General features: G+C 42.0%; 1 protein-coding gene across 3 annotated transcripts; it reads left to right on the forward strand.

Moving 5' to 3' along the window:
• The first annotated feature begins 584 nt into the window (after positions 1–584).
• On the forward strand, positions 585–17,606 carry LOC112612118 (putative pregnancy-specific beta-1-glycoprotein 7). 3 transcript variants are annotated; one of them, XM_025366243.1, is made up of 6 exons: positions 585–648; positions 1,862–2,221; positions 10,471–10,749; positions 12,232–12,510; positions 12,906–13,160; positions 17,554–17,606. In XM_025366243.1, the coding sequence occupies exons 1-6, from the start codon at positions 585–587 to the stop codon at positions 17,604–17,606; spliced, it is 1,290 nt and encodes a 429-aa protein (XP_025222028.1). The 3 variants fall into 3 exon arrangements, with proteins under 3 accessions (XP_025222028.1, XP_025222029.1, XP_025222030.1); XM_025366244.1 differs by lacking the exons at positions 1,862–2,221; positions 17,554–17,606 and having other exon boundaries at positions 12,906–13,369; XM_025366245.1 differs by lacking the exons at positions 10,471–10,749; positions 12,232–12,510; positions 17,554–17,606 and having other exon boundaries at positions 12,906–13,369.
• The last annotated feature ends 5,758 nt before the right edge of the window (positions 17,607–23,364 follow it).

Consider the following 23,364-nt stretch of genomic DNA (forward strand, 5'->3'; position numbering starts at 1 on the left):
TGCAGTCAAACTAGACACAATTAGAGAAAGGAAGGGTCCTTGTCACCAGGCAACACACAGCTCACCCACAGCACAATGTGGTGTCCCTATGACAGGGACCTGCTGCAGCTGCAGCCTCCTGTACTGAAGGGGAGAGCCAGATGGGGATGAAAGAGGGCAAGGGGTGTGAATGTGCACCCCGACCCAGAGCCATTGGGATAGCAGGAGGCTGAGGCCCAGAACTGTGCTTGCCCAACCTAAAGGGTATGTGTGTGACTGTGTGTGTCTGCACGTGTGTCTTTTTTGTGTGTGTTTGTGTTTCTGTACATAGTGTGTGCCGAGGTTTGGTGACAGAATCACTGCTGAAAAAAGCAGAGGCCTCCACAATTCCCAGGGACCTGACACACAGGAAAAAGAGAAGGAGGGACAAGGAGGCAGGACTGAGAGGTGTCCTGGGCAGAGACCCCGCCCATGAACCTTAGAAGTGCTCCTGCCCCGGGAAGATGCTCAGCACAGGAGGGAGGACAGCACAGCTGACAGCCATGCTCAGAAAGTTTCTGGATCCCAGGCTCATCTCCACAGAGAACACACAGGCAGCACAGGCCATGGGGCCCCTCTCAGCACCTCCCTACACACTGCACATCACCTGGAAGGAGCTTCTACTCACAGGTGAGGAGAGAACTTCCTGGGAGAGGACAGGAGGAGGAAGCAGAATGATTGGGGTCTCCTGGAGAAGATGGAGTTCTAAAAAATAATATAAGCCAGCACTTTGGGAGGCTGAGGTGGATGGATCATGAAGTCAGGAGTTGAAGACCAGTCTGGTCAACACAGTGAAGCCCCGTCTCTACTAAAAACAGAAAAAATTAACCAGGTGTGGTGGTGTGCTCCTGTAATCCTAGATACTCAGGTGGCTGAGGCAGGAGAATTGCATGAACCTGGGAGGCAGAGGTTGCAGTGAGCGGAGATGGCGCCACTGCATGCCAGCCTGGGAGACAGTACCAGACTGCCTCTCAAAAAGAAAAAGAAAAAAATACAGGAAAGAAGGCTCTGTGGGAGTCTGGATAGGGGAAAATATACCAGAGAGGGACAGGGTCACAACAGGAAAATCACATTGAACTGGAATTGGTAAGAGGTAGGAAAATCTCAAGTGTTCTGTTCTCCTGGTTAATCATCACTGGCCAAAACATTTTGAAAAATGATAATAATAACTATTATCGGATGACACGTCAAATGAAAATATAAGCAGGACATGAAACACTGTCCTTAGCAAAAAACCTCAACAATTGGGGAAGGAAAAAAAATTAGCCCTGACATGGAGGTCCCTGGGAACCCTCACATCTGCAGGAGTCTGCATCCTGTCCCAGGCACTGGGGTGCAACAAAGATCACTAACGTCCCTGTCCTCACAGAGCTCATGCTCTCATGGGCAGGAAGACAGACATGCAAAGAGATCTAGAATGTGAGGTCAGGTGTTGACAAGAGCTCCGGAGGGAGCAGAGCATGGAAAGGTCAGAAATAGAAGATCCAGGGTCTCTGAAGGAGGTGTCAGGAAAGAAGTCTAAGGATGCCCTGATGTGAGCAGAACCTGAGGGCAGTGTGGAGGGAGCCGTGCAGACCTCTGGGGTAGAGGATTCCAAACAGAAAAATGCCGAGGTCAGAAGTGTTGAAGGAATGGGGGTTGTGCCGCTGACCTTGACCCAGTAGGACAGTAGGACAAAAACAGACACACACACACACACACACACAAAAGGGGGTGTGTGTCTTTGTGTGTGTGTGTGTCTCCAAGGCTGATGATTGAGGAAATCTTCTCAGGACCCAGGGCCCCATCTTTTCACCCCAATACATAGGTCTCAATATTGACTGATGCTCTCTCCACCTCCTAGCATCACTTTTAATCTTCTGGAACCTGCCCACCACTGCCCAAGTCACGATTGAAGCACAGCCAACCAAAGTTTCTGAGGGGAAGGATGTTCTGCTACTTGTCCACAATTTGCCCCAGAATGTTGCTGGCTACAGCTGGTACAAAGGGCAAATAATGGACCTCCACCATTACATTACAGCATATACAATAGACACTGAAATGATTATAGTTGGGCCTGCATACAGTGGACGAGAAACAGTATATTCCAATGCATCCCTGCTGATCCAGAATGTCACCCAGAAGGACACAGGATCCTACACCATACAAATCATAAAGCGAGGTGATGGGACTAAAAGAGTAACTGGACATTTCACTTTATACCGTGAGTGATTCCACATGATCCCTGGGTGTTGAGGGGTGGGGGTCACTTCTACTTTGCACACACAGGATGGTCAGGCCTGGACTGTGCCTGTGTCCCTCTCTGCATTATGTCCCATGTTGCGGTTCCGGCATTTAGTGCAGGACACACACAGAGGAGACAAACTACAACAGATCAGAATTCCTTTCCTGTCTCCGGACCCTGTAGACACTTGCAGCACAGGAAGGACAGTCTGATGGGGGGGGGGGGGCTTAGCAGGAGGAGATCAGCCTCAGCGAAGCACCTCATGCCCTCTTCATAAACTTGACCCTGAGAAAGACCCTGGAGAACTGAGTAGGGCTTTGCCTAAGAGGCCCCTTGAGATACTCTCAGAAAAGCTCACCCCTAGAAACCTCAATCCCAGACCGCTGTCCCTAAATCCTTACTCCAGATAAAGCTGAGGAGCCTGTGCCAGGGCTGGGTTGTGGCAGGGCTTACTGGGACGAGGGATTCACCAGCTGTCTGAGGACTGTGTCTCCTGGAGTTGCTCACCAGCCAGGGCTCAGCCCTCAGAGCCTCATCTAGGCAAGGACAGAGCTTTCTTCACCTAAGACTCAGAGTGGAGAGGACAGAAAGACAAGCTTTGTAGGCCATCAGTCAACTGCCTTATAAGACTTAGGACACTCCATAGAAAGTCTAATGTCCCCAGAAGCAGAAACAGAAGAGAGAAAATGTACCTGGCAGCAGCTTGTCCACAGGGATCTGACCTAAAGGTGCTCTCTCATGAAAGTGAATAGTAATAAATGCTGTTTGTGTGAACACCTGCACTGTACCAAGCATTAGATCAGGTGACTGTGAAAAATTTAAAATTTATTCACAGATAGCATGAAAAGCCACAGTTCATTCGCCATTTAGCTTATTTGACTGAGTGAAAACTGAGGCACAGGAAGGCACAGTCACTGAACCAGAATCAGGCAAACAGAAAAGGCAGATCAGGGTCACAAGAGGTCTGTCTGCAGCCACAGGCCCATCCTCTCCTCCACCAGAAGTGAGGAATTACTGGGTTCCAAGGGCCCCATAGTCATTTATTGGCTCAAATCCTCTCTTCTTAGGCATCCAAAACTCAGAGGACTGAGAACAAATGATCAGCTGATTAATCTGTACTCCAGAACTAAATTACCTGTCTCAACCATCAGAGTCAATGCAAAAAATGTCCAGGCCCAACCCTCAGAACTTAATCCCTATCACTGAACCTGAAATCCTGTTTCCCAAAGTGTCCATGTCACTGGCATGACAGGATAAAGGAGAGGACCTTGTATTCTTTCCCCACTCACACCCTGCACCAGCACGGGCCCAGTGTGAGACACACAGTCAGGTGCTCTCACATAACAAATGAAGGAATTGAATGAAGAAATGAATGATCCATAACCTCTTTAGAGACTGGATCTCAGTTGCAGAATCCTAGGAGGTCTAGGCCACACCTTTCCCTTGTCTTTCAGAGGCTGACACCCATCTTTCATCCCCCTACTACCTCTTGCCCCTAAAGATACCCCACCTCATGTAAGTCAAAACCCTTTGGCCACTGGAGGATTTTCAGGACTCCCTGGTCCTGGACTATTGAACTGGGGCACCTGGTCCCTGGGGTCTCTGAAGTCACTGTAGCCCCCACTGTTCACTGCCATGCTGTCTCTGCCTCTCTCTGCTTCTCTGTGTCCCTCATCTTCCTCCCACTTCATTCTAACTGGCAAGCCCTGTCCTGCACAGCTTCTTCCTCCACCCCTAGGCCTTCCCCAGACACTCCCTCTAACTAGGCTGCCTTCTAATCCCTTTCTTGCTAACACTGTGGAATGGAAAGGCACAGAAATGACCTGGAGTTTCCACTCCTGCTACGCTTCATCTCGAGCCAATGTCCCCAAGTCACTAAGAGAATAAGCTTCCACTGTATCCCCATCCAGGGCTCTTTCCTGTTGTGAGGCTTATCTGTGCACAAGACCATGGAACAGGGATAGGCAGCTCCTCCATCCATTCTTATAATTCCCAGACTTGTTCTTCTGGCCTCCTGTACAAACAAAACCAATTTATCCAGATGGTGATTTGCAGTAAAGAAAGATTTTAATGACTCCAAGTCTGCCAAATAGGAGGACGGAGGTATATTATTTCTCAAATCAGCCTCCCTAGTGGATCAGGGATTAGAGATTTTGTTTTTCAAATTTTCAAATCTTCTTTTTTTAAATATACTTTAAGTTCTAGGGTACATGTGCACAACGTGCAAGTTTTTTACATATGTATATATTTGCCATGTTGGTGTGCTGCATCCATCAACTCGTCAGCACCCATCAACTCGTCATTTATATCAGGTATAACTATCATTGCAACCCCACCCCCAACGCCTCCCTATAATAGACCACTGTGTGTGATGTTCCCCTTCCCGTATCCAAGTGATCTTATTGTTCAATTCTCACCTATGAGTGAGAACACACGGTGTTTGGTTTTCTGTTCTTGTGATAATTTGCTGAGAATAATGGTTTCCAGCTGCATCCATGTCCCTACAAAGGCCAGGAACTCATCCTTTTTTATGGCTACATAGTATTCCGTGGTGTATATAAGCCAAAATTTCTTTATCCAGTCTGTCACTGATGGACATTTGGGTTGATTCCAACTCTTTGCTATTGTGAATAGTGCCGCAGTAAGCATATGGGTGCATGTGTCTTTATAGCAGCATGATTTAAAATCCTTTGGGTATATACCCAGAAATGGGATGGCTGAGTCATAAGGTATTCTTAGTTCTAGATCCTTGAGGAATCGCCATACTATTTTCCACAATGGTTGAACTAGTTTACAATCCCACCAACAGTGTAAAACTATTCCTATTTCTCCACATCCTCTCCAGCACCTGCTGTTTTCGGACTTTTTAATGATTGCCATTCTAACTGGTGTGAGATGGTATCTCATTGTGGTTTTGATTTGCATTTCTCTGATGGCCAGTGATGACGAGCATTTTCTCATATGTCTGTTGGCTGTAGGAATGTCTTCTTTTGAGAAATGTCTGTTCATATCCTTTGCCCACTTTTTGATGGGGTTGTTTGTCTTTTTCTTGTAAATTTGTTTGAGTTCTTTGTAGGTTCTGGATATTAGCTCTTTGTCAGATGAGTAGATTGCAAAAATGTTCTCCTATTCTGTAGGTTGCCTGTTCACTCTGATGATAGTTTCTCTTACTGTGTAGAAGCTCTTTAGCATAATTAGATCCCATTGGTCAATTTTGGCTTTTGTTGCCTCTGCTTTTGGTGTTTTAGACATGAAGTCTTAGCCCATGCCTATGTCCTGAATGGTATTACCTAGGTTTTCTTCTAGGGTTTTTATGGTATTAGGTCTAACATTTAAGTCTCTAATCCATCTTGAATTAATTTTCGTATGAGGAGTAAGGAAAGGATTTAGTTTCAGCTTTCTTCTTATGGCTAGCCAATTTTACCAGCACCATTTATTAAATAGGGAATCCTTTCCCCATTTCTTGTTTTTGTCAGGTTTGTCAAAGTTCAGATGGCTGTAGATGTGTGGGAGTATTTCTGAGGGATCTGTTCTGCTCCATTGGTCTATCTCTCTGTTTTGGTACCAGTACCATGATGTTTTGGTTACTGTAGCCTTGTAGTATAGTTTGAAGGCAGGTAGCATGATGCCTCCAGCTTTGTTCTTTTGACTTAGGATTGTCTTGGCAATGCGGGCTCTTTTTTGGTTCCATATGAACTTTAAAGCAGTTTTTTCCAATTCTGTGAAGAAACTCATTGGTAGCTTGATGGGGATGGCATTGAATGTATAAATTACCTTGTGCAGTATGGCCATTTTCACGATATTGATTCTTCCTATCCATGAGCATGGTATGTTCTTCCATTTGTTTGTGTCCTCTTTTATTTCACTGAGCAGTGGTTTGTAGTTCTCCTTGAAGAGGTCCTTTACATCCTTTGTAAGTTGTATTTTATTCTCTTTGAAGCAATTGTGAATGGAAGTTCATTCATGATTTGGCTCTCTGTTTGTCTGTTACTGGTATATAAGAATGCTTGTGATTTTTGCACATTAATTTTGTGTCCAGAGACTTTGCTGAAGTTGCTTATCAGCTTAAGGAGATTTTGGGCTGAGATGATGGGGTTTTCTAAATATACAATCATGTCATCTGCAAACAGGAACAATTTGACTTCTTCCTTTCCTAACTGAATGCTCTTTATTTCTTTCTCTTGCCTGATTGCCCTAGCCAGAACTTCCAACACTATGTTGAATAGGAATGGTGAGAGAGGACATCCCTGTCTTGTGCCAGTTTTCAAAGGGAATGCTTCCAGTTTTTGCCCATTCAGTATGATATTGGCTGTCGGTTTGTTACAAATAGCTCTTATTATTTTGAGATACGTTCCAATAATACAGAATTTATTGAGAGTTTTTAGCATGAAGAACTTTTGAATTTTGTCCAAGGCCTTATTTACATCTATTGAGATAATCATGTGGTTTTTGTCTTTGGTTCTGTTTATATGCTGGATTACATTTATTGATTTGTATAAGCTGAACCAGCTTTGCATCCTAGGGATGAAGCCCACTTGATCATGGTGGAAAAGCTTTTTGATGTGCTGCTGGATTCGGTTTGCCAGTATTTTATTGAGGATTTTTGCATCGATGTTCATCAGGGATATTGGTCTAAAATTCTCTTTTTTTGTTGTGTCTCTGCCAGGCTTTGGTATCAAGATGATGCTGTACTCATAAAATGAGTTAGAGAGGATTTCCTCTTTCTATTGATTGGAATAATTTCAGAAAGAATGGTACCAGCTGTCAACATTACATAGAGATTTTCAAGGAGAGTTTCAGGGGCACAGGACTAAAAAATCGGTACTGCTGATTTTTTCGGGATGGAATCATGGGGGCAGAGGGAAATGATCTGTTTGTTCCTGAATCCGCCTTTAGGTGGGGACCAGGTGACTGGCTGAGCCATTAGTCATGGGTATGGATGATGTCAGCGGGTTGCCAAAATGCAAAGAATGAGAAACATCTCAAAAAACCAATCTCAGTTTCTGTAATAGTGATGTTCTCTATAGGAGAAATTAGTTAAGAATTTTGTAAACTCTGGGCAAATGACATTTGAGCAGTAAGGGATTATAGAAACTGTGCCTACATTTTAGCAGAATTCACTGCCCTCCTATAATCTTACTCTGAGGGTCTTTCACCAGTTTTACAAAGGCAATCCCTGAGCAAAATAAGGGTATTAGTGTTAAGGAGGAACTATTATCATTCTTGCTTCAAAGTTAAACCATAAACTAAAATCCTCTCATGGTTAGCCTGGCCTATGTCCAGGAATGAGTGAAGACAGCCAACCTGAGACTAGATGACAGAAGGAGCCAGCCATGCTAGTTTGCTGTCACTATTGTAATCTTTGCACTGACTCACCAGGATGTCAGAGGCTGGACAGGTCTGCAGTCTCCAAAGCCCATGGGCTAATTTCACCCATTTTACTCATGACTCCATCCTTAGCCTACTATGGAGCTCGCATTCTCCAGTCACTTCCTAGAGACTTCTGGTTTCTTGTCAGGCATATAAGAAGCTTGAAATTTGTCACTCGGTTAACAGTAAGTAAACAGTTGAACAAACTCAAAAGTCGACAACTCGTTAAAATACCTCAGAGATGGCCAGGCACAGTGGCTCACGCCTGTAATTCCAGCACTTTGGGAGGCCAAGGAGGGCAGATCACGAGGTCAGGAGATCAAGACCATCCTGGCGAACACGGTGAAACCTCATCTCTACTAAAAATACAAACAAATGAGCTGGGCGTGCTGGCGGGTGCCTGTAGTCCCAGCTACAATGGAGGCTGAGGCAGGAGAATGACGTGAACCCGGGAGGCAGAGCTTGCCGTGAGCCAAGATCGTGCCACTGCACTCCAGCCTGGGCAACAGAGCGAGACTCCATCTCAGAAAAAAAAAGAAAAAAAAGTGCTGTTAGAGAAATGAAGAATGCTTTTGATGCTTACTAGTAGAATGCACACAGCTGAGGAAAGAATCCCTAGCTTGAGGATGTGTCAATAGAAAGTTCCAAAAAGGAAACAGGAAAGTTCAAAAAGAGTAGGGGGAAAAAAATGAAGCAATATATTCAACTTCATGTTTACCATTTTGTATTGACGATAGCAATTTTTAAATTTTGTAGTTATGGTACAACTATCAAGGCCGTAACATTCACGAAATGGGAATACTGGTGGGTTCGGGGACCTGTTGGAGGTGGCCCGCGGGTGCTATTTAATGATTTTCTTACCTGGGCCACATTCAATTGTTTCCTTATGATGATGCCATTTTCATAAGTTGGGATTCTTCGTGTAGGGGACACATGACCCAGTGGAATCTCACTTAGACTCTTCTTAATTCACACAAACTTAAACTCTAGTTGTATTTCCTTAGGTTGAGAGAAAATGAAGAAAGCACTTCACATACCTGTTTTGGGCTCCTCCCCATTTTTCCTAACTCTGCACAGAAATTAGAAACAGGGAGTTCTTTCTATATTTACTAACATAACACACATCACTTCTTTTAATTCGGCATCATTCCTCCCTTTATGTAATTGACACACTGACCAGTTCTGTCCTTTTAACGGGACTCTTTCTACTTAAGGACTTGCTAATTTCAAATCACCTTTGGCATCTTTCTTTGAGCATAATGTGATCCTGTTGGAATTCACCCCACACCTAAACCTTAATTGGGTATCAAGAGAAATACTACTATCAGCAATTCATCTTAGATATTTGGACCATCAGTAAACATTTCCACTTATGACAACATTTTAATGTTTCCCTCAATTTTTGTTTTGTTTTGTTTTGTTACTAGAGTCACATCATAACATGAGGTCTAAACTCCTGACAACTTTTTATGGGAAAATTACAATATTACAAATTTAACATCCCAAATCCAGAAATCCAAAATCTGAAATGCACCAAAATCCAACACTTCTGACCTCTGATGTGATGCTAAAAAGAAGTGTTCACTGGAGCATTTTGGATTTTAAATTTTCAGATGTGGGATGCTAAACCATTACATCTACTGCAAATATCCCAAAATAAAAAAAGTTAAAACCCCAAAACACCTGGTTTTAAGGTTTCTGCATAAAGAACACTTTATAGGCATGAAGCTGTACAGGAGATCTCTAGAACCTCCTCATCCTGCATAACTGAAACCGCACAGCCACGAAACAATGCCCTATTTCCCCGACCCCAGCTCCTGGAAACTGCTTATCTACTCTCTGATTCACCCTGGAATCCACTGAGATGAGGTACATAGAGTAGTCAAACTCACAGAACATTCACAGAGTACAATGTCTAATGAGAAAAAGTATCTGCAGGAATTCTTCCCAAATATTGGTCTAATAGCCACCAAACACATAGGGTCCATGAGGGCCAGACTTCCATCATCAGTTCATGCTCGCCCTTTCCACCAGTCAGTTCTGCATTTGCAAACATCCACATGTATTTCTAGAAAGATCCACATGGTCCTCACCTGCTCACTACAGTGGGAAGGGAGCATCATGGATACAGAACGGGGAACATGGTCTTGGTCCAAAACTGTCAGCTCTTGCCTGTCCCCTTCACTCTTTATAGGTCATTCCTTGGACTCTACTCTATCTTTAGAGGTCATTGGCTCCAGTCAGTCACTATGAGACAGCTGGGAAAGCTGCCTCACCTTGTGGCTCCACTCCCTGATGACTGAACTCAGCTCCAGGCTTGACTCTGGTCTCCCCTGTGTTATTTCTGCTGAAGTACCCAGTCCCAGGCCAGGCTTCCCAGTACCCAAAGGGTTTAAGGACAATGGGAAGTTCCATCATCCATATCTAGGATGCCCTTGGAAAGGGAAGCTGCAGAGAAAACATACCTTGGGGGGCAAAGTAAGACTGAAACTAAGAAGATTCCAGCACTGCATGCTCCAGGTGAGGACCACAGGGTGGGCCACGCATGCAGTTGGAGAGGGAGGGACTCAGAGAGGCACCAGGGGCTGTGACTGCTGGTCCCATGTGTTTCCATGACATAATGCTGCTGCTCAATTCACACTTGAGAAAGAGTGTGCTTCTCCCACATACAGAAGGCAGCCTCACAATCTATGAGCCCCCAGATTGCTATGCATCTGTCTTGTAACACACACACCTGCCATGGGCTTTTAAGGACTTGGGTGGACTGAAAGGTGGGAAATGCCATCTCTGATTGAAAAATGTCTTTGGAGGAATCAAAGGTGCCACACAGGGCAATCTTCTCTCTGTTATCTGCACAGTGGAGACTCCCAAGCCCTCCATCAACAGCAGCAACTTAAACCCCAGGGAGGGCACGGAGACTGTGATCTTATCCTGTGATCCTGACACTCAGAACGTAAGCTACCTGTGGTGGATAAATGGTCAGAGCCTCCCTATCAGTCGCAAGTTGCAGCTGTCTGAAAACAACAGGACCCTCGTTCTATCTGGTGTCACAAAGGATACTGCAGGACCCTATGAATGTGAAATGAAGAACCCAGTGAGTGGCAGCCGCAGCGACCCAGTCACCTTGAATCTCCTCTGTGAGTATCTTCTGTTCCTCTGTGAGCCAGGCTGCCATACCATATACACACGGCCAGAGGCCAGGCCTCTCACTCCCTCTCAGGTGCAAGTACAGAGACCTTTACCCCTGGACATCAAAGCTGGCCATGATGACTAAGAGTAGGCTTAGGCTTGATCGACAATGGGAGAGAAGAGGCTGCTCCTGTCATGGGAGACTCAGGGTCCACAGATTATGATGGGAGAAACAGGTGAATGTCTCAAGCTGCAGATCAGTGAACACAGCAGGAGAATTGGCTGGGACTTCAGTGTTATGACTTAGCTCACAGGTTCGCTGTAGCCCTTCCACAGACCAGGATTTTCCCTTCCCTCTAACAACATCACCTGTGACTTTATTCTCTTTGCTCCAGATATCCTCGATGCCTCCACCATTTCTTCTTCATACGCCTATTACCATCCAGGGGAAGTCCCCAAGCTCTCCTGCCTCACAGACTCTCACCCACTGGCAGAGCATTCTTGGCTGATTGATGGGAAGTTCCAGAAATCAGCACAAGTGTTCTTTATCCCCCAAATCACCAAAACATATAGAGGGGTCTATATCTGTTTCATCCATAGCTCAGCCAGTGGCGGAACAAATCTCATAATCAAGAGGGTCATAGTCCCTGGTAAGTGGATCCCTGGAGCACTGGCAATATGTTTTCCAGTGAAGTCTATCTGGCTATCAGGGAAGAGCCACCTGCCCTCTGCAAAGGGAGAGGGAAAATCAAAAACCCAGGACAGGGAATATGTTTCTGCTCCAAAACAACCAGCTTTTGCCTGTCCCCTTCACTCTTTCTAGATCATTCCTTGCACTCTGCTCTATCTTTGGAGGTCACTGGCTCAAGTAAATCATCATGAAACACCTGCAAAAATCTGCCCCACCTTGTGCCACCACAGCCTGATGATTGAACTGACCTCCAGGTTTGACTCTGGTCTCCCCTGTCTTATTTCTGCTGAAACATCCAGTCCCAGGCCAGGCTACTCAGTATCTTCAGGGTTTCAGGACAATGGGAAGTCCCATTATTACTCATCTCTAGAATGTCTTTGGAAATGGAAGCTGCAGAGAAATTACATCTAGCGGGTCAAAGTAGGATGGCATTTGGAAGGGGCCCAGCAGTTGCACATTCCAGGTAAGGAAACCAAGGTGAGCCAGTCAGTCAGCTGATTAGAGAGGGACTGGGAGGAGTAACAGGGGCTGTGGCTCCCACTGACATGTCTGTCCATGACCCAGCACTGCTGTTCATTTCGCACTTGAGAGTCTGTGCTTCCCTAAGACAGAGCAGGCGGCCTCATAGTCTTTGAGCCATTAGATCATCATGCATCCGTCTTGTGACACACGCACCAGCTATTGACTTTCAAGGACTCGGGTGGACTTAGTTGTGGGAGATGCCAACTCTGATTGAAGGATGCCTGTGGAGGAATCAAAGGTGCCACACAGGAAAAACTTCTCTCTGTTATCCACACAGCGGAGATGCCCAAGCCCTACATCACCAGCAACAATTTCAACCCCATGGAGAATAAGAATGTTGTAGCCTTAACCTGTGAACCTAAGACTCAGGGCTACACCTATGTGTGGAGGGTAAATGGTCAGAGCCTCCTGGTCAGTCCCAGGCTAAAGCAACCCGGTAAAAACAGGATCCTCATTCTAACCAGTGTCACAAGAAATGACACAGGACCCTATGAATGTGAAATACGGGACCGAGTTGGTAGCATCTGCAGTGACCCAGTCACCCTGCATGTCCCTTGTATCTTTAGTTCCTCTGTGGGCAAGGCCACCAGCTAAAATCCAAATGACCAGAGATCAGGCATCTCAGTCTTTCTCAGGTACAAGTACGGACACTTTTATTTCTGGACACCCGAGATGGCCATGACTCCCTGCCCTGGGAAAACCTGGGTAGGCACAGCCTCAACCAAGAATATAAGGGGAGGGGATGCTTTTGTCATGGGAGACTTGGCATCTACGGCTTGTGATGGGAGAAACAGGTGAATACTTCGGGCCTCGTCTCAGTGAACACACAAGGGTTTGGCTGGACCTTGGGGGTGTGTCTTAGCTCAGAGGCACACTGTGTCCCTTTAAGAGACCAGGAGCATCCCCTTCCCTTGGATGACATCACCTGTGGCTTTATTCTCTTTACTCCAGATGGTCCAGACGTTCCCAGCATTTTTCCTTCACGCACCGATTACCATTCAGGAGAAAACCTCTACTTGTCCTGCTTCGCGGATTCTAACCCATCGGCAGAGTATACTTGGTCGATGCATGGGAAGTTTCTGCAATCAGGAAAAGAGCTCTCTATCCCCAAAATTACTACAAAGCATACCGGGATCTATGGTTGCTCTGCTCGTAACTCAGCCACTGGCAGCGAACGTTCCACATTCAAGATGATTGTAGTCTCTGGTAAGTGGATCCCTGCATCACTGGCAATAGGGTTTTAGGTGGAGTCTATCTGCCTTTCAGAGAAGAGTCAGGAAACCATTTTTATTCCCAGCCTGTGTCCCATGGGCAGAAGCAAATCCTAAATTCTCCTCCTGAACCCTCCCAATTTGTCTCTACAGACTCTCTTCTCCTTGTTTTTCTGTTTTCTCATGGCTGACCTTGTGTCCAGCCTGAGAAAGGTTGGAAGGGAACTTTGTCAGTCCTGAGCCCTATGTAGTGGAAGAGTCTTCATAGAGGGACAAGAAGGAGAGTCCTCAAGATCAAGTTGCTTCTTGCTGTCACCGCCACATCCCTTTCTGCCACGTCTTTATTTTCTTTTACTTACTCCATGAGCTACAAGGAACATCTGAGGCTTTGAAACAAGCTCAAATTTTTCCCCCAAATGAGAGGAGGAAGCCCCTTGGATGAGAGAGGAGCAGCTCAGACTGCTGCCTGCTCCGCTCTGGGCTTCTCCAGTGACTGGCCCTTCCTGACTCCACCTGGTGTGGGACCAGCATGTGTGGAGAAAGAGCCCTGGTGGCCTTTCCTGAATTCGGCTAAATCGAACTGCCAGTTGAAGTGAAGGCTAGGTTGCAGGGAAATTAGAAGAGAGGGAGCCTTGGGGCAGACTCTTGAGCTGTGTTATGGCTCTGAAGTCACCGGCTGTATGAAACTGTTGACACAGCACGTGGGACACAGCAGAGAGTACAGTGAGTGATGTACACTTGTAGAAATAGGGATATTCACCTCTGGGGCTCTGCATGGCAGGAAAGAGGCAATGCCAAAAAGTGTGTATTTATAGAGTATAAGACTACCAGGACACTTTATATATATCTAATATAAGACTTATCTTTAACTATTTCTAAGTGTGCAATTTAGTGTTGGGTAACCATGACACTATCCATTTTCAGAACTTTTTCCTTATATCATATTAAACCTCTGCACAAAAGAAATGGTAATTCTCAATCCATCTCCCCCTAACCCTTAGCACCCACCATTCTACTTTCTGTCTCTATGTAACTGGCTATTCTATTTTTCATAAATGGAATTATATAATAATTATCCTTTTGTGTCTGGCTTATATCAGTTAGCATAATGTCTTCAAGGTTCATCCATTTTGCACGATGTATTGGAATTTTATTCCTTGTTAAGGTTGAATAATATTTCGATGTATAGATATACCTCGTTTCCCTACCCACTTATCTTTCAATGGACTTTTCCATTGCTTCCATTTTTGGCTATTGTGAGTAATGCTTCTCTGAACATCAATGTGCAAATATTTGTTCAAATTTCTTTCATTTCTATAGGGAGTATGTCCAGAAGTGGAATTGCTGGATCAAATGGTAATTTATTGTTTGATTTTTTGAGAAACAGACACACCACTTTTTACAGTGGCTATAACATTATCCATTCCCATCAGCAATGCACTAGAGCTCCAATTTTTCCATCTATTTGAAAACACTTGTTGTTTTGTGTTGTTGTCGTTGTTGTTGTTTATCAAAGCCATCCTAAAGTGTGTGAGGTGCTGTCACATTGTGGTTTTGATTTGCATATCTCTAAGTATTCGTGATGCTGAGGAACTTTCTGTGGGCTTACTGGATATTTGTATATCTTCCTTGGAGAAAACTCAGTTTTAATCCTTCGTTCGTTTTTAATTGGGTTTTTGGATGTTTGCTGTTGTTGACTTGTAGTTTTTCATGCATTCTGGAAATTAATTTTGTATCCCACATGTAATTTGCAAATATATTTCTCATTTCATGGGTTGCCTTTTTACTTTCTTGATAATATTCTTTGATATATAAAAGGTTTTGATTTTTAAGAAGTCCAATTTATCCATTTTATTTGTTGCCTATGCTTTTGTTGTTACAACCAAGTGATCATTGAGAAATCCAATATCATGAAGCTTTTCTCCTATGTTTTCTTCTAAGAGTTGTATAGATTTTGCTCTTACATTTAGATCTTTGATCTATTGTAGGTTAATTTTTGTATGTGTTGTTAGGTAAAAGCTCCACTCATTCTTGCCCTTGGATATCCAGCTTTCCCAATATCATTTGGTGAAAGCACTGTCCTTTCCCCATTGAATGATCTTGGCACACTCGATGAAAATCATTTGGCCCTATATGCAAATATTTCTTTCTGGACTCTCTGTTCTATTGCACTAATTTCTATGTCCTCCTTTATGCCAGTACCACACTGTATTGGTTACTGGGGCTTTGTAGTAAATGCTGAAATCAGGAAGTGTGGGTCCTGCAACTTCTTTCTTCCTCTTCAAGGTTGTTTGTCTGTTTACAGTCATGAGATTCAATATAAATTTTAGGACAGATTTTTCTTTTACTACAAAAATGTCACTGAGATTCTGATAGGAAATGTATTGAATCTGCAGCTCACTTTGGGTAGCTTTGTCCTCCTAACAATACTGAGTTTTCTAATTCATGAAAACAGAATGTCTTTCATTTTATTGATGTCATCATTAGGCAATATTTTATGGATTTCAAGTATAATCATTTCACCTCTTTGGTTCAACTTATTCCTAAATAGTTTATTCTTTTTGATATTAATACAAATTAATTTTTTTTCTTAATTTCCCTTCAGATTGTTCGTGGTTAGTGTATTGAAATACGACTGATGTTTGAATGTTGATTTTGTATTGTGCAACATTACTTAATTCATTTATTAATTCTAATATGTTTGTTCCATCTTTAGGATTTTCTACATATAAGTTCAAGTTATCTGCAAACATAAATAATTTTACTCCTCTCTTCCAATTTGAATGTCTTTTCTTAAATTCTCACCTAGTTTTTCTGACTAGACCTTTCAAAGCTACATTGAATAGAAGTGTCAAAAGCAGCATCCTTGTCTTGTTCCTGCTCGTACAGGGAAAGCTTTCAGTCTTTCTCCACTGAGTATGATATTAACATTGGGTTTCTCACATATTGCCTTTATGTTGAGGTGGTTTCCTTCCATTCTTAGTTAGAACGTTTTTATTAAGAAAATCATTGAGTTTCATCAAATCCTTTTATTGATTCAATCTTATTACTGATTATAGTTCTATTCATATTTTTGTGTTTTTCTAGAAATTTGTCTATTCCATCTAGGTTATACAATTTATTGGCATACAATTATTTACAGTAATTTCATAATCATTTTATTAGAATTGGTAATAATCACTTCATTTTCTTTTTTCTTTTTCTTTTCTTTCTTTCTTTCTTTCTTTATTTTTTAAGAGAGAGAGACAGGCTCTTACTCTGTAGGCCAGCCAAGGATGAAATATAGTGGCGTGGAATCTTCTCTGCTTTTATTGATTCAATCTTATTACTGATTATAGTTCTATTCATATTTTTGTGTTTTTCTAGAAATTTGTCTATTTCTGTCTATAGTGGCGTGGAATTTGTCTATAGTGGCGTGGAATCTTCTCTGCGCCACTATATTTCATCCTTGGCTGGCCTACAGAGTAAGAGACTGTCTCTCTCTCTTAAAAAATAAAGAAAGAAAGAAAGAAAGAAAGAAAGAAAGAAAGAAAAGAAAAGAAAAAGAAAAAAAGAAACTGAAGTGATTATTACCAATTCTAATAAAATGATTATGAAATTACTGTAAATAATTGTATGCCTTATATGTACCATATGACCCAGCCATCCCATTACTGGGTATATACCCAAAGGATTATAAATCATGCTGCTATAAAGACACATGCACACGTATGTTTATTGCGGCACTCTTCACAATAGCAAAGACTTGGAATCAATCCAAATGTCCATCAGTGACAGACTGGATTAAGAAAATGTGGCACATATACACCATGGAATACTATGCAGCCATAAAAAAGGATGAGTTTGTGTCCTTTGTAGGGACGTGGATGCAGCTGGAAACCATCATTCTTAGCAAACTATCACAAGAACAGAAAACCAAACACCGCATGTTCTCACTCATAGGTGGGAACTGAACAATGAGATCACTTGGACTCGGGAAGGGGAACATCACACACCGGGGCCTATCATGGGGAGGGGGGAAGGGGGAGGGATTGCACTGGGAGTTATACCTGATGTAAATGACAAGTTGATGGGTGCTGACAAGTTGATGGGTGCAGCACAGCAACATGGCACAGGTATACATATGTAACAAACCTGCACGTTATGCACATGTACCCTAGAACTTAAAGTATAATAATAATAAAAAATAAAAAAAAGAAACAGAAATGTTCACTTTAAAGCAATTGCCATAACAACAAAAAAAAAGAAATATAGTGGCGTGATTATGACTTACCGCAGCCTCAACCTCCTGGGCTCAAGCAATTCTCATTCTTCAACCTCCCAAGATACTAGGACTACAGATGCATGAAAATATGCCCAGCTAATTGGTTTTTAATTTTTTTTTGTAGAGACAGAGTCTCCCCAGGTTACCTATGCTGGTCCAAACACCTGGCCTCAATAAATCCTCCCATTGTGAACTCTCAAAGTGCTACTATTAAAATATGACAAACCATACTCCATTTTCATTTTTGATTTTAGTAATTTTAATCTTCTCTCTTTTCTTCTTAGTCAGTCTAGTTAATGGTCATCAATTTTCCTGATTTTATTTTGAAGAATCAACTTTTCATTTCATTAATTTCCTCTATTATTTTCCTTTCTCCATTTTATTTTTATCCACTCTAATCCTTATTCTTTCTTTCATTCATTGTGCTTGGGTTTAGTTTCTACTTCTTTCATACCCTTAAGTATGAGAGAGCTTGCTTCATACCATTCTTTTAAAGGTTTAATGTAGTCAATGAAACAAGATGCCACATACAGACAAACCAATGTCAGTTGCTACATTACTACCATCGTCATTACCGTTGAGGTCAAATACTCCTAGAATGAATTCTCAGATCCACCTATTACTAGCCATATGACACCAGGAAAGATTTCACACTACACTAAGCTTCTGTCTTTTCATTGGCAAAATGGAAATAATGTCTACCTGACAGAGTTAGTGTGAGAATTAAATGAAGTACAGGTAAAGTATTTAGCACAGGGTCTGGCACATAGGACATGCCCCTCAACAGTACCTATTTACATATATATATATATAGAACAAGCGGTAACACATAAAACTGTAGGACATGGTTACTGACAACTTGTAGGAGAGAAAGGAAAAAACCTAAGTGCAAAGAATCAAGCCTGGTATGTTAGTTTTTACCAACTGAGATGCATCCAGGATGGGATTAGACATATAAGATAATTTATCAGGGAAGACACCTCTGAGGGAATGTGGGGCAGGCATGAAGGTAGTGTGGGAGAACCCACAGACCACTATGCAAAGCTGACTCCTGTGAAAAAGAAAGAGAAAGAAATTGTACATATCAATGCAGTTCTAAGAAAGTTTTTGCAAGGCTGATGGGGAGTCCTCCACCAGTTACCCATTAAAGTAAAAGACAGCCCCAGAGAACTAGGCTTGCTTTCATGCCCTTGCTGGGAGCCTGTGGGAAGGAAGCTTTCTGTGCAAAGGAGGTGGTGAATTTGAAATGCACTGACCTGGGCCTTCCGTCAATCATGTCCCTGCCATGAAAACCTGGCAGGGTCTCATTCATGGCTGCCACGACAGAGACACTGAGAAAAATATGCAACCATGAAAAGGTGGAAAAGTGGAAAGTTCCAATGACATAGAAAATGGCAATCAGCCTTTCTCACATCTGAAAGCTTTTTGAAATGTCTGAATACAGTAGAGAATTGACAGAGGACTGATCACCAACTGAGAAACATGGTGAGAGGGGAAATCAACTGCAAGTATATAATCATCTCCCATCAACTTTCCAACAGAAACAATATATTCCTTGAAGAAACAATTATACAGCACCTCATGTTGCATGCTTGCAACTGAGGTTCCCCCCAGTAAAATAACATCACCTCTATTCCTTCTTTTCCATTCTTTCCATGACAGCTCCTTTAAGAAGAGGACATCTACCCTGGGATAATCTGACATAGCAACTGTGATGTCATTTCTGTATTTCAGGAAGACTGGCAGGTATGATGGGCTTTTCTCTTGTCCTGTTTCCTCCAGGGCTGACTGCCATGCTTGGGAGAGGGAAAAGACTTATTGGCCTGTATCTCGGACTGGATCTCCTCCTTCCTCCACCAAACTCCTGCTTCTCAGCACTAATTCCTGCAGTTCCCTTTCTCCCTGGCCTTTATACTCCCTGTACCCCACTGTCTTTTAGACATAATTATCTCCAGCCTCTGCTCATTTGTTTCTCAGATTCAAATGAGAAACATAATTTCACATTGTGAAACCGTTTTCATTATATTTAACATCTCTCAATAGTGTAATTCTCTCCATTCCATAAAGCTCAACCACTTCTCAAAGTGTTGCTTGACTTCTTGTCTCCAGACTTTGAAACCTTCCTTGCATATGAGTACCTCATTAACTTTCTAAAATCTAGTTAATTCACTTAATCGAGCATCTCCAGGGGTCTACTCTAGCCTATTTGGTAACTTCACATTTCTTCTATTTACTAATCCTTCTCACTCCCGTTACCTCTACTTCCTAGTATAATTCCTCCATCCTAACTAGATCTGCTTTCCTACACATCCTGCCCCTTCACCCATATAGACAAAAAATTCTTTATTCCAATGCTATGCCTAAAAACAGGGTGAACTCCCCTCCAGCATCTGCACTACAGACTTAACCACACCCTTCATCACAAGCAATCTCTGACCTCGTGGAGAACAAAGACTTTAGGATTAGCCTGTGAATCTGAGACTCAGAATATAACCTGTGTGTGGTTGAGATACTTTCCTGATGACCAATTCACGTGTTCAGAAAAGATACAGAAATGAAGATGGCAAGGTCCCTACCTCAGGGGACATAAAGCATAAGACAGGAAATGAGACCTGAGAATAATCATGATACCAAAATAGGAAAAAAAGTAGAGACCACAAGACATCAGAGAAATCTGATGGGAAATACAGCTACACAGTAGAATTACTGGAAAACATTTTTTAAAGTGGCTGCTCGAGCTTCACCCATGAGTTCCAGTTTAAAGGTCTGGAGAGGGACAGAGGCACTGGTAATTTCTAAGTCTTCCCTGATACTACAAACAAGTAACGAAAATGAAGAACTCTTGTTGTAATAGGTAGAACTTAAAACTAAATCAATGATTTTCAGGTACAAGTACTGGAATTACCTAAGGACCGTTTTCAACATATGTAAGACTATACAATTTTGGCCCTAATTGTTAATGGGCTACACCAAGAACTCAGTAATCCAATTGGGAAACAGAAGCTGAATAGAAAAGTCACTTTATTTGATATATTAAAATATATATAAAGCACTTTCAAATGAGGGATAAGTGATGCTAAACCTTCTCTAAATAATATTTATGGGAATGTTAAAAAGATGAGTATTCTAGGCTGGGAGCGGTGGCTCACACCTGTAATCCCAGCACTTTGGGAGGCCGAGGCGGGCAGATCATGAGGTCAGGAGATCGAGACCATCCTGGCTAACACAGTGAAACCCCGTCTCTACTAAAAATAGAAAAACAAACTTAGCTGTGGGTGGTGGCAGTCACCTGTAGTCCCAGCTACTCCAGAGGCTGAGGCAGGATGACGGCGTGAACCTGGGAGGTGGAGGTTGCAGTGAGCAGAGATTGTACCACTGCACTCCAGCCTGGGCGACAGAGTGAGACTCCATGTCAAAAATAAATAAATAAATTTTAAAAAATGAGTATTCTAAAAACTATATAACATTTCTGGAAATCGAATACGTTATCAGTCATAGTGTCATATGCCACAGAAGTAACTAGATTTCTATGTGAGCTGTGTCTTTGCCATAATAAACCTAATAAAAATCTCATCAGATTTTTAACCATAGTCATTTTAAATCTTTGTCATTCCCAGACAGTTGCTTTGATTCTTCTTTGAAGTATTTATAATCAGCTACAGTCCAAAATTGCTTTTTCTTTGAGGAGATATATTGAAAAGACTCTGACAATGACTCTTGAATACAAGTTTCTGATAACTTCAAGATCATACTACTGGACTCTCTGAGAACTTTCAAAATTTTAGTGAACAGGCTGATACCTTCATGAAATTCAAGACAAAGAAGAAGACAAGAAATTCAGTTTTATTGGACTAAACAATCAAAAGGATAATGTTTTCATAATTTTTTATTTGAAAATGTGCTGATTATTTGAATGTTTTGTTCTCCAGATTTATGAACTTTTTCTTTTAAGCTATTTATACTTACAGCAATTTGGTAAAGTATACTTTTGTAAACAAAAATAAAAACATTTGCCTTTGCTCTCAATATGAGTGACTCAGAATTGGAAAACTATTCATGAGTATTCGTATGCTAATGGTAATAAAGTTATTTGCACAAGTTCAGTAAGAATCTTCTCTTTTTATAACAGAACACATTGAAAACATTGGTTATATTACCGAGGTTTTGACTGGATGTTCTATTTGAGAATATATGTAGAATAAACCCATAGGGAATGCAGGCAAACTCTGAAGTTGGCCTTGCTTTGGCTTCCTAGTCTCAAGAGGTTTTTGACTCACATAGGCTCAAAATAAAGGGATGGAGGAAGATCTACCAAGCAAATGGAGAACAAAAAAAAGTAGGGTTGCAATCCTAGTCTCTGATAAAACAGACTTTAATCCATGAAAGATCAGAAGAGACGGAGAAGGTCATTACATAATGGTAAAGGGATCAATTCAACAGCGAGCGCTAACTGTCCTAAATATATATGCACCCAATACAGGAGTACCCAGATTCATAAAGCAAGCCCTTAGAGACTTAAAAAGAGACTTAGACTCCCATACAATAATAATGGGAGACTTCAACACCCCACTGTCAACATTAGGCAGGTCAACTAGACAGAAAGTTAACAAGGCTATCCAGGAATTGAACTAAACTCTGCACCAAGTGGACTTAATACACATCTACAGAACTCTCCAACACAAATCAACAGAATATACATTCTTCTCAACACCACATTACACTTAATCCAAAATTGAACACATAGTTGGAAGTAAACCACTCCTCAGCAAATGTACAAGAACAGAAATTATAACAAACTGTCTCTCAGACCACAGTGCAATCACACTACAACTCAGGACTAAGAAACTCAATCAAAACAGCTCAACTACTTGGAAACTGAACAAACTGCTCCTGAATGACTACTGGGTACATAACAAAATGAAGGCAGAAACAAAGATGTTCTTTGAAACCAATGAGAACAAAGATACAACATAACAGAATCTCTGGGACACATTTAAAGCAGTGTGTAGTGGGAAATTTCTAGCACTAAATACCCACAAGAGAAAGCTGGAAAGATCTAAATTTGACACCCTAACATCACAATTAAAAGAACTAGAGAAACAAGAGCAAACACATTCAAAAGCTAGCAAAAGGCAAAAAATAACTAAGATCAGAGCAGAACTGAAGGAGATAGAGACACAAAAAACCCTCCAAAAAATCAAAGAATCCAGGAAATGGTGTTTTGAAAAGATCAACAAAATTGATAGACTGCTAGCAAGACTAATAAAGAAGAAGAGAGAAGAATCAAATAGACGCAATAAAAAATGATAAAGGGGATATCACCACCAACCCCACAGAAATAAAACCACCATAAGAGAATACTATCAACACCTCTACGCAAAGAAACTAGAAAACCTAGAAGAAATAGATAATTTCCTGGACACTTACTCTCTTCCAAGACTAAACCAGGAAGAAGTTGAATCCCTGAATAGACTAATAGCAGGCTCTGAAATTGAGGCAATAATTCACAGCCTACCAACCAAAAAAAGTCCAGGACCAGACGGATTCACAGCCGAATTCTACCAGAGGTACAAGGAGGAGCTGGTACCATTCCTTCTGAAACTATTGTAATCAATAGAAAAAGAGGGAATCCTCCCTAACTCATTTGATGAGGCCAACATCATCCTGATACCAAAGCCTGGCAGAGACACAACAAAAAAAGAGAATTTTAGACCAATATCCCTGATGAACATCGATGCAAAAATCCTCAATAAAATATTGGCAAACAGGATCCAGTAGCACATCAAAAAGCTTATCCACCATGATCAAGTGGGCGTCATCCCTGGGATGCAAGACTGGTTCAACATTCGCAAATCAATAAATGTAATACAGCATATAAAGAGAACCAAAGAAAAAAACTACATGATTATCTCAATAGATGCAGAAGAGGCCTTTG

This window comes from Theropithecus gelada, chromosome 19 (assembly GCF_003255815.1).
Source record: "Theropithecus gelada isolate Dixy chromosome 19, Tgel_1.0, whole genome shotgun sequence".
In the NCBI taxonomy this organism is placed as follows: Eukaryota; Metazoa; Chordata; class Mammalia; order Primates; family Cercopithecidae; genus Theropithecus; species Theropithecus gelada.

What these genes read in the sequence shown, in the direction of transcription:
- LOC112612118 (XM_025366243.1), top strand. Translation starts at nt 585, where the DNA reads ATGGGGCCCCTCTCAGCACCTCCCTACACACTGCACATCACCTGGAAG. An exon ending in GAAGGAGCTTCTACTCACAG is followed by an intron (nt 649 to 1,861) that starts GTGAGGAGAGAA and finishes TCCACCTCCTAG; the next exon opens with CATCACTTTTAATCTTCTGG. An exon ending in TGGACATTTCACTTTATACC is followed by an intron (nt 2,222 to 10,470) that starts GTGAGTGATTCC and finishes TTATCTGCACAG; the next exon opens with TGGAGACTCCCAAGCCCTCC.